At 40.6% G+C, this 15705-nt stretch overlaps 2 protein-coding genes across 5 annotated transcripts in view; both read left to right on the plus strand.

Annotated features, from left to right (window-relative positions):
- LOC139584420 (homeodomain-interacting protein kinase 3-like) overlaps positions 1-10837 on the plus strand; it is a 51591-nt gene extending 40754 nt beyond the window's left edge. The window contains exons 11-14 of one of the 2 annotated variants that reach the window (XM_071416223.1): positions 3364-3810; positions 3936-4192; positions 5788-5918; positions 6078-10837. In XM_071416223.1, the coding sequence (XP_071272324.1) occupies positions 3364-3810; positions 3936-4192; positions 5788-5918; positions 6078-6512 (1270 nt within the window). In that variant the 3' untranslated portion in view covers positions 6513-10837. The remainder of the gene's footprint in view (positions 1-3363; positions 3811-3935; positions 4193-5787; positions 5919-6077) is intronic. The other variant, XM_071416224.1, reaches the window with a different exon arrangement.
- A 559-nt stretch (positions 10838-11396) lies between these two features.
- Positions 11397-15705, plus strand: part of kiaa1549la (KIAA1549-like a) — a 44703-nt gene continuing 40394 nt past the window's right edge. For 2 of the 3 annotated variants that reach the window (XM_071416225.1, XM_071416227.1), the window contains exon 1: positions 11397-11959. In XM_071416225.1, coding sequence (XP_071272326.1) covers positions 11737-11959 — 223 coding nt within the window. In that variant the 5' untranslated portion in view covers positions 11397-11736. The remainder of the gene's footprint in view (positions 11960-15705) is intronic. The other variant, XM_071416226.1, reaches the window with a different exon arrangement.

Raw genomic sequence — 15705 nt, forward strand, 5'->3', positions numbered from 1 at the left:
AGTTAAAACTTCTTATGGCTGCAATCCCGTAAATGGGATCGATATGACAACAGCCAGTGAAAGTGCAGGGCGCCAAATTCAAACAACAACAGAAATCTCATAATTAAAATTCCTCAAACATACATGTATCTTATAGCATTTTAAAGGTAATCTTGTTGTTAATCCCAAAAAAGTGTCCGATTTCAAATAGGCTTTACAGCGAAAGCACCACAAACGATTGTTAGGTCACCGCAAAATCACAGAAAAACAGTCATTTTTCCAGCCAAAGACAGGAGTCACAAAAAGCAGAAATAGAGATAAAATGAATCACTAACCTTTGATCTTCATCAGATGACACTCATAGGACTTCATGTTACACAATACATATGTTTTGTTCGATAAAATTCATATTTGTATCCAAAAACCTCAGTTTACATTGGCGCCATCAAACTTTCATTAAATCACACATGTAAGATACCAAATTAAAGCTACACTCGTTGTGAATCCAGCCAACATGTCAGATTTCAAAAAGGCTTTTCGGCGAAAGCATACGATGCTATTATCTGATGATAGCACAATGTCAACAAAGAGAGAGTAGCATATTTCAACCCTGCCGGCGCTACTCAAAACACAGATATAAAATATAAAACATGCATTACCTTTGACGAGATTCTTTTGTTGGCACTCCAATATGTCCCATAAACATCACAAATGGTCCTTTTGTTCGATTAATTCTGTCCATATATATCCAAATTGTCCATTTATTTGGCGCGGTTGATCCAGAAAAAAACAGCTTCCGATTTGCGCAAAGTCACTACAAAATATCTCAAAAATTACCTCTAAACTTTGACAAAACATTTCAAAGTACTTTTGTAATACAACTTAAGGTATTTGTAAACGTTAATAATCGATCAAATTGAAGACGGGTCTATCTGTTTTCAATACAGGAGACAAACTAACGCTACTTTTTTAGTCTTGCGCAACTCTCAAACAGTACACATGACGTTACACTGCTTTCTGATGGCCTTCTTCTTCATTGCACAAATGAATAACCTCAACCTATTTCCTAAGACTGGTGACATCCAGTGGAAGCAGTAGGAACTGAGAACAGAGTGATTAGAAATCTGGCTTCCCAATGAAAACTCATTGAACAGACAGTGACTTAAAAAAAAATGTTTATGGTTAGTCCTCGGGGTTTTGCCTGCTACATAAGTTCTGTTATACTTACAGATATGATTCAAAAAGTTTTAGAAACTTCAGAGTGTTTTCTATCCAAAACTACTAATAATATGCATATCTTATATTCTGGGGATGAGTAGAAGGAAGTTGAAATTGGGCACGCTATTTTTCCAAAAGTGAAAACTCTGCCCTCTATCCTAGAGAAGTTAAGATGTGCGATGGAACAGAGCTCCCTCTCATGTGAACGCGAATGGTCAGAGCATGGTCAGGTCATAGTAGACCTGACTCATTCCTGTCTCGTTCGGCCCCACTTCACAGTAGAGGCATCAGACAAGGTTCTACAGACTGTTGACATCTAGTGGAAGCCGTAGGAAGTGCAAACTGATCCATATCCCACTGTGTATTCAATAGGGGCTGGGTTGAAAATCGACCAACCTCAGATTTCCCACTTCCTGTTTGGATTTCTTCTCAGGTTTTTGCCTGCCATATGAGTTCTGTTCTACTCACTAACATCATCCAAACAGTTTTAGAAACTTCAGAGTGTTTTCTATCCAATACTAATAATACTATGCATATATTAGCAACTGGGACTGAGGAGCAGGCAGTTTACTATGGGCACCTCTGGGCACCTTTCATCCAAGCTACTCAATACTGCCCCTGCAGCCATAAGAAGTTAACCTCTCTGGTACAAGCGTCCCACCTCGACAACAGCCAGTGAAATTGCAGGGCGCCAAATTCAAAACAACAGAAATCTCATAATTAAAATTCCTCAAACATACAAGTATTATACACAATTTTAAAGATGAACTTCTTGTAAATCCAACCACAGTGTCCGATTTCAAAAAGGCTTTACTGCGAAAGCACACCATGCGATTATGTTAGGTCAGCGCCTAGTCACAGAAAACTATACAGCCATTTTCCAGCCAAGGAGAGGGCTCACAAAAGTCAGAAATAGCAATTAAATTAATCACTAACCTTTGATCTTCATCAGATGGCACTCCCAGGACTCCATGTTAGACAATAAATGTGTGTTTTGTTTGATAAAGTTCATCTTTATGTCCAAAAACCTCATTTGAAATTGGCACGTTATGTTCAGAAATGCATTGTCTCAAACATCTGCTGAAAGTGCAGAGAGCCACATCAAATTACAGAAATACTCATCATAAACATTGATCTAAGATACAAGTGTTTAGCATACGATTAAAGATAAACTTCTCCTTAATGCAACCGCTGTGTCAGATTTCAAAAAGGCTTTACGGCAGAAGCACACCATGCGATTATGTTAGGTCAGCGCCTAGCCACAGAAAACCATACAGCCATTTTCCAACCAAGGAGAGGTGTCACAAAAGTCAGAAATAGCATTAAAATTAATCACTTACCTTTGATCTTCATCTGATAGCACTCCCAGGTCTCCATGTTAAACAATAAATGTTCGTTTTGTTCGATAAAGTTAATCTTTATGTCCAAATACCTCTGTTTTGTTGGTGCGTTTAGTTCAGAAATCCAAAGGCACAATGCGCGCTCTCAACATCAAGATGAAAAGTCAAAAAAGTACAATAAAAGTTAGTAGAAACATGTCAAACGATGTTTAAAATCAATCCTCAGGTTGTTTTAGTCATAAATAATCAATAATATTTCAACCGGACAAAAGCTTCGTCAATAGAAAAGGAGAAACAAGAAAGGCGCATTCCCGATCACGCGCAGGACTCATGTCTGGAAATTTCCACTGGCCTCTCATTGAAAGTGCTGTATCTCCCTCATTTTTCAGAGTAAAAGCCTGAAACAATGCCTAAAGACTGCCCACATGTAGAGGAAGCCATAGATATCGTGAACTGGTTCCTAAGTCTTTGTATAGTGGATAGGCTTTCAATGGAAAAACAGCCTTTAAAAATAATAGTACTTCCTGGTTGGATTTTCCTCAGCCATATCAGTTCTGTTATACTCACAGACATTATTTTAACAGTTTTACAAACTTTAGAGTGTTTTCCTGCAAGATTATATAATTATATGCATATCCTATCTTCTGGGTCTGAGTAGCAGGCAGTTTAATTTGGGCACGCTTTTCATCCAAAATTGCGAATGCTGCCCCCTACCCTAGTGAAGTTAAGTGAATGTTCTACCAAATCACAGATCATGTTGTTCTTACATAAACAATAGTGTTAAAATGTACTGACAAACAACTTCACTACTTTTACTTCATATTAGCAGCATGTACTACTCCCACAACAATGGCAACATCCAAATCTCAATGTGCCGCTCTCCAAAGATGGCCGACCGTGTTAGTCACACAGGAGGAGGAGATGGTTCCCGTGGGGAGAGGCCCGAGGTGGAGGTTCAGCAGGAAAGACGACATGAGGAGGAGGTGAGCTGCTGTAAGGCAGTGGAGGATGAGAGGATAGACATGTCCCACCAGCAGCGAGAGTCTGTGGTCATCGACGACCTGCCCAGCCCCACCCTCAGCGTCATCAGCAGTGACACGGACGGAGAGGAGGGTTCCTCTTGCAGGTTCAAAGGCAGCCCTGACTGCGAGGCGTGTAAGAGCTCTCTGAACATGGAGCGGGTGTGTTCCCTCAGCAGCCCAGACAGCACCCTGAGCACCAGCTCCTCTGCCTCGGTGCAGTCCAGCCCGTCCCCCTGCAAGAGGCCCAACAGGTACTGCCAAACTGCATGTTTAAACGTTAACAACTTTTTAAAACTTGCCTGAGGGGCCAGTCTTGATCATCAGTAGCAAACATGGACATTTAGTTCTGTTATTGATTGCTTTTGTCTGTTTTCAGCATGTCTGAGGACGATGGTCATGAGAGTGGCTGCGAGACGGTAGACGGTTCCCCTGCCTCGGACTCCAGCCGGAGCCAGAGCCCCTACCTGGAGAGCCGCTACCTAGGCAACCACAGCCATCAATCTTTGAGCATGAGGACGAGTGGCATGGCCCCCCAGAAGGAGCCCAGCAATCCCCCTGTGAGAACCATGGTGGTGCCACCTATGAAGGTGCTGCGGAACAACAACAGCATGGACCTGCACACAGACAGAACGGGTCAGTTTCTATTCACAGCATTACACGTCAAAATTGGTTGAGTATTAACAGTATGAATAGGCCTATACATTGTAATCTTTTGTTTCAGTTTTGTATAACATACAGGCCTGGTTGGAAGTGGTCTCTGTAGGAAAGAGGGTGCTTTGTGAGCCTGTTGATGTCTGAATGATGTGTGTCAGTCTGAGGAAATTAGGGAGAGTCTGTCACCTGTGCTGATGTCTGCCTTTCAGGTCACATGGGCGTGGCAGGCAGCTACCACTCCTTAGTTGGTCAGAGAGGCTATCACAGGTGAACATGGGTAACTTGCACTGGGCAGCCTGTCTCTCTGGCTGTGCTGATAGCTAGTTGCTGCTGAGTGAACACTTCTGGTTTGATCTGCTGTTCCTATTTTTCCCCCGATTCTCATGGATATCTATTTCTTCCCCAGTTCATCTTGGTGTGTTTTGGATGCTAAAGAAAGTAATTCAGTAGACTCTTGAGTTAGACCAGCTAATTCATGTTTTAAGCATTATCGCAACCATAAAGAACTGTGGCAATGCTACACTCCAGACATGATTAACCTCGAACTGTTCATCTGCACTGTCAATGTTCTTGAATGTTCATTTACAGAGCATCATGTAGGTTTGCTTTTGAGGTGTACAGGCTTTTATATGCACTGCAAGTCAGGCTATGGGATGTGTACTGTAACTTGTGATTTATACTGAAGGTAACCTAGCTATACAAAGAGCAAAGGACTGTCCACTAAATGGGATTGGATCTGATATGGGACATATATTAGTGCCAACTTTTGTAAGTGGAATATTATTCCTGAAATTAAGGGAAGCCTAGTCAGTTGTAAAGCTGAATGCATTCAACTGAAATGTCTTCTACATTTAACCCAACCCCTCTGAATCAGAGAGGTGCGGGGGGGCTGCTTTAATCGACTTTCCACATCATCGGCGCCCGGGGAACAGTTGTTGGGGGTTCACTGCCTTGTTCAAGGGCAGAACGGCAGATTTTTCCACCTTGCCAGCTCAGGATTCAAACCAGCGACCTTATGGTTACTGGCCCAACGCTCTTAAACTTGATCAGGTATTTTTGAATGGGCTCAATATATGGTCTCAATCCACCATATCGGCCTTCCACATCTGCGGTGAAAGGTGACAGAGCTACAGTGGTGTTTGTCAGACCATGAGACATCCCGAAAATCTTCTCACAGAAACGTATGTAGCGTCCGAATGGTTTTGCCTACAGTATGACCCCTCTAGGGAAAGGTGAGAATCTCACCAACATGTACATAATAGCATTAAGGCCAAATTCAGTGTTTCATCAAATAATTGTTTTATATGTATATTTTTATACCTAAAGGGGCCTAAAATTCAAAATCAAGTTGCTAAATGATCCTTGGTATGACTATTTGAAAACAATTCCATATGTTAGCTTAGTACAAAGAGCCTTTCTATCGGCCAAAGTGTGTCTCTTGCTCTCGCTCTCTCTGTTTATTTTTAGCAAGGCATGCTCTTGTTTCCTGTGGGTCCTTATTGGTCTTGTTACCCTGTCATATTGAAAGACACATCTTATCTCAATCTGAGAGCCTTTTCTTGTTTCTCTTGCAGTCTTCGAATCCTCATGCCAGTCCAAAAGGCGCTGTGCCCCTGGACGACTGAACCACCACTCCACCCACCACCACCCCCGGCAGCAACAGAAGATGACCACATTCCAGCAGCAGCCCCTGGGCTTCGGCCAGGTCAGTCCCCCCCTCTCTTCCAGGTTTTGGTTAAGTCATTCAAATCTAATTCTACCTGTAATTTGACTTTGTTTACATTTGAGTATTTTAGCAAATGCTCTTATCTAGAGCGACTTAGTTTGTAGTGGTGTGTAAAGGTTTTTCCCTCCCCTCCGCCAGCCTCAGGTCCAGCAATACAGCTCCTGCCACAAGGAATGGAACGGAAATTATGGGCTGCATCGGCGGCCGCACGCTTACATCCCTCCCACGATACATGGCCACGCTTTCACCCCCACCCACAACTCGGGGCCTCACCCCCAGGCCACCCTGCTCTCCTATCCTCCCTCTGCACCCGTCGCCCACCACCTCCCCCACCTCCTGGCCTCGCCCTGCGCCCAGCGGCCCGTCCTACAACCCGCTTACGGCATCTCCCACCCTGGCAGCATTGTCCACCAGGTGACCATGGGCATCAACCACCGGCTGCTGCCCTCACCCACCATCCACCACCAGGGCCAGTTTGGGCCCCTCTTTCCCCCACATTCCTACATCGCCTCGCCAGCCTATACAGGCTTCCCCCTCAGCCCCACCAAACTCAACCAGTACCCTTACCTCTGAGCACCAGCCACCCAGGGCCATAGGCCAGCAAGGGCAGCCAGAAGTGACAACGTTAACCAAGGCCTTCATCCGTCATCTCTCAAGTTATGACAGAGAAAGAAACCCCCCCCCCCCGGGCTTCAACAAATCATGTTGGTTGATGATGATGATAGGATTTAAACCTTAAGCTGAGAAGAAAGAAAAAATTGAAAAAATAATGAATCAATAATTAAGAAATTCTCACTTTTAATGGGTTTTTGCACTTTTGCTCTACAGTGTCATTTGGAGTGTAAGTCTCACAGTACAGTCTCACGGTACACATTACAGTCTCACAGTACAGTCTTATGATACACATTACAGTCTCACAGTACAGTCTCACGGTAGACATTGTTCTCCCTAATAATCTCAGCCCTGTTTCTCCCCCTTTTTCTATATTGCCTTCTACCTAGCATGTGTGCTAGTCACATCACTCGTTAAGCCATCCCAGTCTCCAGTGCTAGGACAGTAGATGTGTCTCCGTTGGTTTTTTGTGGTGGAAAGGTGTTCCCTAATGACAGGTGTTTTCAGTGTGTACCGTCAGTGGTCTGAAAAGGTTGTTCCACACGCTGCATGCCTTCGCATGGGAAAGATAACTTAGTGGAGTTGTTGACAGTTAGATGTCACTCCTATGTGTACTGTGAGACTTACTACACCATAGCCTGTTCCCACACCTACTAGTGCCTTCAATATCTGAGGTTGTTAATGTTACTTCTGGCGTTTTATAGATATATCTTGTACTGGACTGCAGCACTTGAATATCTGATTATTTTCACTCATATGCTTTTGCCTATCAGATAATCAAATAAGTCATTCTTATTTGGGCTCATTGTATTTTGGGGGTAAAGATTCACTATGCAGAAATCACTCTGCCATTTCCTGGTTGCAAAAATTCTAATGGTTTGCCAAATTTCAGTTTGTGACAAAACAAGCAAGTATAGAGTAGAGAATCATTGTACCATCTAAACCGCTGTGAAATATATTTTCCATAACCAAAAATACTGTATTTTCAGCTGTTTGAAGCTGGTGTACAAAAACTAAACTTAAGACCGGGAAGCATAGAAATACCGTACATAGAACATAGCTACTGATTCTTAGACTTGCTTTCAATGAGAATGACAGATCTAGAAAACACATTTCTATATATGTGAATTTGATCCGGTAGCCCAAAAAGATACATTGCAGCTTTAAGCTTATTTTATGCTTTTGAAGCAAATGTTTATTTGGTTTTGGACTTTTCCCGAATGAACTAATGTACAAACAAAAGGTGAACGATTTAATATTTGATCATCAATTTCTAATTACTAAGTACTTAATTACTAACAGTATTGACACTGTTTATTGGAACTGCAATACAATCTACATATAGCCGCTGGTTTTCTGCGTTATTGTATTTACAGTCTTTTTCTTAGCGTAATACCGATGTGGGGCATGGTATTGACTATAAACAAACATGCAAGTAGTTGGTTGATTCTTTGTATGATCTCATATCTTCAGAAAAACTGTAGTGTTTTGATATACCGTCTGTTAACCTAGTGTATCATTGCTGGACTATGTAGTGCTTGACAAGGTGTATTGGTTAAGTGCAATTTCCGCATTAGACAAAACTTATACTTTATTTTACTGTTCCATTTGTTGAGGTTTGTTAATGTGTCAACTGCTTATTTTATACATTCTGTCAGGGAGGAAATATATTTTGTGTGTTGTTTTTAATTGCTAGTGTGTGAATTAGGTTTTTGTCTTTTCTTACTTACAAATGAAAATGCTTTTTCAGCACCAAAGACTGTAATTCATCCCAAGCAAGGTAGCTACTCTTTCTTTTCCCATTGTCTTCAAGTATACTGTAGTCATGAAGATGGAATATATTGAGAAAAAATATATTTTAAAAAGGTTTGTTTTAAGCATTTTGGGCAAGTTATATCATATATCTTGAATGCATCATAGATGAGCTGCTATGTACTGATTACCACTTCAAAATAGCTGTGAATTTAGGGGATTATCTTAGTTCTTACTATGCATTCTTACTTTTGTATAGTTCTAATTACCATATACTAGAAGTGGGTTTTATTTGAGTATAGTGAATGGCATGAAGACTTGTTAGTGCCTCTGTATATTTGCTTTGATGTTTGAAGTGTGATTGGAACTACTGTATTACAAGTAATGAAATTAAGTGTTTTTTGTTTTGTTTGTAACACATAGCATCAGTATTTTATATTTTTAATCATAGGTTGGGTTCATCATTGCATACAGTAGTTGTGTTGACAATTTTAGTTATTGATCTGTTAACATCCTGAAAAGCCTAAAGATTATTCACATTATTGATTGACAGTTCTATATTACCATGCAGATTTATTTACTGCACCGCCTCTATTTGGTCCTCACATTTACATTGGCTTGTAAAGATGCCTTCACATGTGTAATATTTGTTATGAAACACATCAGTAAGCACTTCAATAAGCTCATCAGGTTTGGGTTGTGGCAAAATCCCACACAGTTTTCATGAAATTGCCGCGGTCAATGAAGTGTTTGACTAATATGATTTTTCTAGCCGTCTATTTTAATTAAGCCTATGAATTATTATTTTTGTATCTAAAGTGAATTGTGATAGATTTTCTACAGATTATTCTTATCTATTCATAATGGATCGATTTGAGGCAGATGGGGGTGAATTATTAAACATTTTTCTGTCATAACTCATTAATCCAAACAAGGGTAACTGTCAAATGATGACAGATTATATTTTCTAATCTTGCTCGCCCTTTTGTAGTCTTTCAATACATTGTGGGACTGTGAAAGATTGAATATGTTTACTCACTAGCCCCCCAACTCCAGACACACAAATAGCATTTTTCTCACTCTGACAAGTGTCTACAACTAGTGCCTTTTCAAATTGTGGTCAAGAGAAGAAATGTTGGTTGATAACTCCATGGCCCCTAGCCAGTACCCTCTCCTGCAGAGGCAAGTGTGGCAGTAGAGTCAAATGTGGATGCTCCTCAACAGAGCCGAGTATTTCCCACCGGAGTGGTAGGATGTTAGGTTTATGCAGCCTCATGTTTTATCAGGACTTCTGCAGCCTGTTCAAATCCTCATGTTTCGCACATTTGCTATGAAGTGAGAAAGCACTCTGCTTTTGGACTCAAGTGTACAGTTTAGTAGAGCTGACAAACACAATGCATTCTTCTTTCTGAGGAGCTCTTCTGGGTGCTGGCTGTTATCTTCAGATCACTCAATCCCAATGCTCAACCCTAACCATATGGTCTGAATCTATATAGCTTTTCTACAGAACATAAAAAGACAATTATTCTTAGTCAGGGAATATTTTATACACTTAACACTCAACACAGTTTTGTCTCTTATTGAACACGCACAAATGCAAAGCTTTACATACACTGTGAATGTATTTGCGTAGTTGACTTTTGGGGTGGTTTGCAGACATGACAATGTTTTTGTTGCATTTTTTGATGGCTACAGATATTTCTATTCTGTATATGATAAACATCCATATAGCAGCATCCGTTTTGATTGATCACTTGTTGGTATTTGCTTTAACAACCCACATACACACAGATTAGGTCCAAAGTTGTCACTTTTTAACAGTCTATACTGCAACTAATGTATTATGTTATGTCATGCTATTATAATTAATTCAGGGTATTTGTATTGTCCAATATGCTACTGCATTAATCTTCAATCCTTTCCACTTGGTTTGATTGCTTTGGATCTTGTTTGCAGTTATTTCACATTACATTTACATTTAAGTCATTTAGCAGACGCTCTTATCCAGAGCGACTTACAAATTGGAAAGTTCATACATATTCATCCTGGTCCCCCCGTGGGGAATGAACCCACAACCCTGGCGTTGCAAGCGCCATGCTCTACCAACTGAGCCACAGGGGACTTACTGCACATGTTAGTATAAGTTGTATTACACTTCAAGTGATTGGGTAATACACGTAGTAAACAACACAGCATATAGACTATTGCTAAATTGGAAGTGTTACCGTTTTATGTGTAGTTTCTGTGGCTTTATTTTAATATGCTTTTTGATTTTATGCTACACTAGTTTGCCATGTAGCAACTGCACTGTGCAATATAATATGAGAACTGGGAAAATGTATTATTTTGGATGTAATGTCTCTTACAGTTTGCGGTCGTATTTCTCTCTAGTTCTCAGTGATTTCAATGTGACCAAGCCTTATTTACTTTGTCACAAAAAGCGGGTTTTCCTAGTGACTGTTGGAGTGTCAAATTTAAGAATTGATGGTGTACTATTGTAAAAATTCACCTTGAATAAAAAAAATATTGCTTCACCCTTCTTGTTTGTGACTTGTATTTTATGTGTAGTACAATAGATTAAATTGTTGATGAAACTGGGGTCCAAGCCAATAGCACCACCCAGTGCAAGCAGAGTAGAAGTGCAGTACCGATATTTTAACTTACTGAAAATGTGCATAGGGCAGGCTACTCACATCACATTGATTTACTTGACAACGTTCCTCAGCTGATGCCTGGAGTGTTCCGAATTGTAGCAGACGTTAATGTAGGCTGCCATTTCGAAACCAGACATTTAAAAAAATTAAATATATGTAGTATGTAGTGTATGTAATGCTGTTCTCAACCCTGATCTCATCACTAATGTATGCGATGCCATTGGCTAACCCTGGCCCCAGCTGGTGAAGCTGTCCTTTGAAGCTCAATATTAATTTACAGATATTTATGCAAATCAAATTGGTAATCGAATTATGCTAAAGTTAAAAATAGGAACTATTTCGAGTCGGTTTAGGTTTGCCGTCTATACCCACAAGGGGTCGTCTGTTACCGTGAGGAGATTGCAGTCAACTCTGGCGTCACGCCGCGACGTGATATTTTTTCTAATGAAATGACGGGTTCGACTTGTAAATATTCCAACGGGGTAGCATAATTTATCACGTCTGCGTTTTGAACGGGAGCCGTTTTCCGTCCGAATCATTAAATGTACTTCTATGGTTATGAGTGCATCTTAGATTGTTCGTAAATAATAGCTTATTACGCGCTAGCAGGTCGACGTGGTGCATGGACTGTTACCTACAGACGCATTACACACAAGTTTCAATGCTGCCGCTTTCTGTCAACCTCGGGGAGAGGCTTTCGGAGAACATCGTCCGCAGTGAAGGATTTATCAAATGTATTTGTCAATATTAAGACTGTTAGATGTATCAAGGATAAACAAATGGCTTCAAAACATGTGCGTAACAGCCTCGATGATTTAATTGTCAGCGGAATAAACAATGCTCCCCCGATTGGCTCGATTGAATGGATAGGTGTGGGAATGGGAGCCACCTTATGTTTCCAGAAAAACGGAAAGACATTGGGACTGGATCGAATGTGGACTAAATGTATTTTATCAGTTGGAATGGTTTTGCTTTTAATGCAGTCTGTCCTAGCTGCTGATGGTAAGACTTATTATTTGGTTGTTGACAACCTGTTCGAGTAGTATTTGTCTTGCTTGGTAGGACTAACTAATTGGTCTTCATCGAGATGTTAGGCTGTATATGACCTGCGGGTGGATCGGGATTGTATTATATAAATATCTCAAATTGGTTGCACTTTTCTGGTGGAACTCTTCGTACCATGTCCCTATATTATGACCATCGGTGCACATACGCGGATAATGACCGTGGAGAAAGTAGCCTATCTTCTGGTTATTTTTGTCAAAATAGGAAATTGTGATTTATTACAACAATCAAGATTCTTAGGAGACCACTGATTTGCGCAATTTGCAATGTAGTATATGTGGAGGGGCATTCTAAAATATTACGCACAATAATCTGATCGCGCCTATTTTTGCTTTAAGTAAACACATGCAGACAATTAGACATGCTAAATCAATATAATTGTTGATTTTGTAATGTGGCCTCCCAGCCTCTTGTGTTTTTCGAAGGAAGAGAATCGCTGGTGTGGCCTTTGTGCCTGGAGTGGCCTGTGTTCAGCAGTCAAGACTGCAACGCGGACAATTATAATTACGCTTCTTGCTTATTTGATCGACAGTGATGGCAACATTTGTGGAGGTCACTTACCTTCTTGAAATAACATAACGTGTCATCATTTATAAATAATCGATTATGCTGTCATACGAAGCAAAATGCCGCTAATGAGAGTTGTGTTTTTCTTTTCTGCCTTGAACCTGGTGTTTATAAGGCTTAAGCCTATAATTTGACCATGGGTAGTAGTTTTCACCTAATTTTAGCTTTCCAAAGTGTATTTTTTTCTACATTCAAGTAGGAAAACATATTGTGAATCAGCCATAGGCCTGCCATAGCCTTTGTATTTTCAAGTCCTCTCAGATTGCTATTATATCCCTCTTTTCCTCCATTCATGAAACCATATTTGAATACCTTGCCATTTGGCTGTGGTCATGGGCCAGATCCACTTGTGGATGTGAGGATGAGGTGTTTTTTCTTTAATGAGCCCACAGAGCTGTTGCATTAAGTCAACATGGAGCCAAATATGCTGTGTTGCCATGGGAACCGATCTGCCTAACATTCATTGTTTTCTGCCGGAAATATATAGCCTACCCTATAGCATATGAATAACCAGTACAAACTCCAATTTTGTCTGCTTTTAGACAATAGTTTAAGATTGAAATGTTGTGTGATTTGAATAGTGCATGCACATGAAATGCTTCTCCTTGTAAATTATGGCAGAAAGGATTTCACACTGCTCAACAGAAAACAACATACATGTTTGAGGTACAGTAAAATGCATGCCAAGGCCTATACCCTTTAATTAGCAAGAAAACACTATTTTGTGCTCCATTTTATGTCCAATATTTTTCTACCAATTACACACAACTACACATTTCTTTAACCAGGTTTTCCAAGTTGTGGTCATGGCATGCTAAATCAACATTGGTGTGGAGAAAAGAGCAGCAAACTGGTCTTGGAATAGGCTGCTACATTCTGGTGTGCTCATAGAGTACACTACTGGTTTAGTGGGTTGTATTCAGATGAAAAGCCAGTGTATTTATTTATCACTAATTATGACCACGGTTGCTGCTGGTCACAAGGCAATGAATGCCCAATAATAATGCATCTGTCTTCATCAATTACTGATCAATTATGCTAACCAGGATTCCCATTCTGTTGATAATGGCTTTTGGTGTTTCTGTATTTTATGCATGCTGCTCCAGTTGGATTTCTCCTTGGTATCCTTTATAAAGAATTTGCTGTTCGACGGATGGTGGGAAAATGTGGGCCCCTCTGTTATGTCCTGCTTGTTAGCCCCTTATACAATCCCATAATAAAATGCCAACAATTAGGATTATACCGCAATCAAATATTAACAGTTGGGTTGCTTGGGAGCTCTTTTAAGAGAGCGGCCAAAACATGACCTGTACAGCACCTTTCCCCATACACTCTGCTGTGCTTCATTAGGGCGATTGCCTGTGCTGTGGAAGTTAATTATGTATAGCTAGATCTTAAATAGATATTTCCCTTTTACATGAAATACATTATGCATGGCAAGCCTCTATAAAGCATGTGGGTAGGATGAGCTTGTTGCCTAATTTGATTTCTAATCCCGATTTAGGTATAGTACTTATTTATTTAGTACTTATTTATTCCTGATCTTTGGGGGATTTTATGTATTGATCTGAACAGGAGAGTGTTTGAAACACAGTGTGTTTATTTTTTGAAAATGATGTGCTAACACCTTGATGCAGAATACTTCATTTTATATGCACAGTACATTATACTGTATGCATATGTAATGCATGTTAGTATATTATACTATGTGTGTGTGTGTGTGTGTGTGTTTTCCAAACTTGGTCCTGGGGCCTTGGTTTTTGACCTAGCACTACACAGCTGATTCAAATAATCAAGCTTGAAAAACCAAAACGTGCACCCATATGAGGCCCCAGGACAGAGTTTGGGAAACCCTGTAGATGCCTACTACTCTGCTGCATAGCAGCTCGAAGTCCAGTTACTGTGTGTTTATGTTCCCTTTTTAACACTGTAATTCTATCATAGGGACACATAAAAGTTTCTCAAAACTGTATGACAAGCTTAATGTCCCCGGAGATTGTCCATCAAAATGCAGGGAATAGCGTTGACCCCAAACCAACACATTAGGTAACAGGGATTTTACAGTAAGTCTTTCATGAAAATGTAATCAATCTTCTTAAGATTAAATTACGAATATCCAGATGGATTTATGTCTCCGTCTCCTTGAGCAGTTCTGAACTCACAATGTATTAGAACACCCTTTCGTCATCGCTCACAGTGACTGCTGTGTGACGGCCTTGATAGTTGCTGCCTGCTGTATAGCAGCAGTTGTTCAATTTGTGTTGGCCTGGGAGACCTCATGACTGACTGAAGAGAAAAACACAAAGAGAAGGGCTGGCTGTCTGGCCTCATTGTCGACCTGAGCAGACCAGGAGATCAAACTGAAAGAAACTGAAACAGGAACAGACAAAAATAATCAATCAATCAATCAAATGTATTTATAAAGCCCTTCTTACATCAGCTGATGTCACAAAGTGCTGTACAGAAACCCAGCCTAAAACCCCAAACAGCAAGCAATGCAGGTGTAGAAGCACGGTGGCTAGGAAAAACTCCCTAGAAAATCCAGAACCTAGGAAGAAACCTAGAGAGGAACCAGGCTATGAGGGAGAAATAACTGCTTTGATTCATTTCAGCACTACCTTACAGTAGCTGTGTGTAGTTATTTATCTGGCACAGCTTAATTAGAGGGCTTTGCAATAGTGCTGGATACCTTGAAGGTAAAGCAAACTAAACCTGTCTGGAACAACCCCATTTACATTTTTGTTTGCAGCTTTAGTGTCTGTTTCGAAGCCACTTGTATCCTCAACCTGCGGAGAGCTGCAAAGATGCTGCTCACTGTATGACTGTCTATTATGTAATGGGAAAGGAGAGCCAAGTGAGTTCTGGCCTGTTTTATGAATACTATATTCCATGGAATCATTGACACTGACCATAAGACCCATTTAACAAAAGTGTGTCCTATGAGAGTCACGGGATCATGGGTGACCTCTATCAGATGAATGCTTCTGATTCCCGAGACAATAATGAAATGGCTTCTGTGCTCACGCCATATGCACCTGCAAATCTCCCACTATGGTAGCTTATGAAACAGAGCTTTGAGCCACAGTGGGTCCTTATTGGACCTGTGAAGTCACATT

This window comes from Salvelinus alpinus, chromosome 9, assembly GCF_045679555.1.
Source record: "Salvelinus alpinus chromosome 9, SLU_Salpinus.1, whole genome shotgun sequence".
NCBI classification, from domain to species: Eukaryota; Metazoa; Chordata; class Actinopteri; order Salmoniformes; family Salmonidae; genus Salvelinus; species Salvelinus alpinus.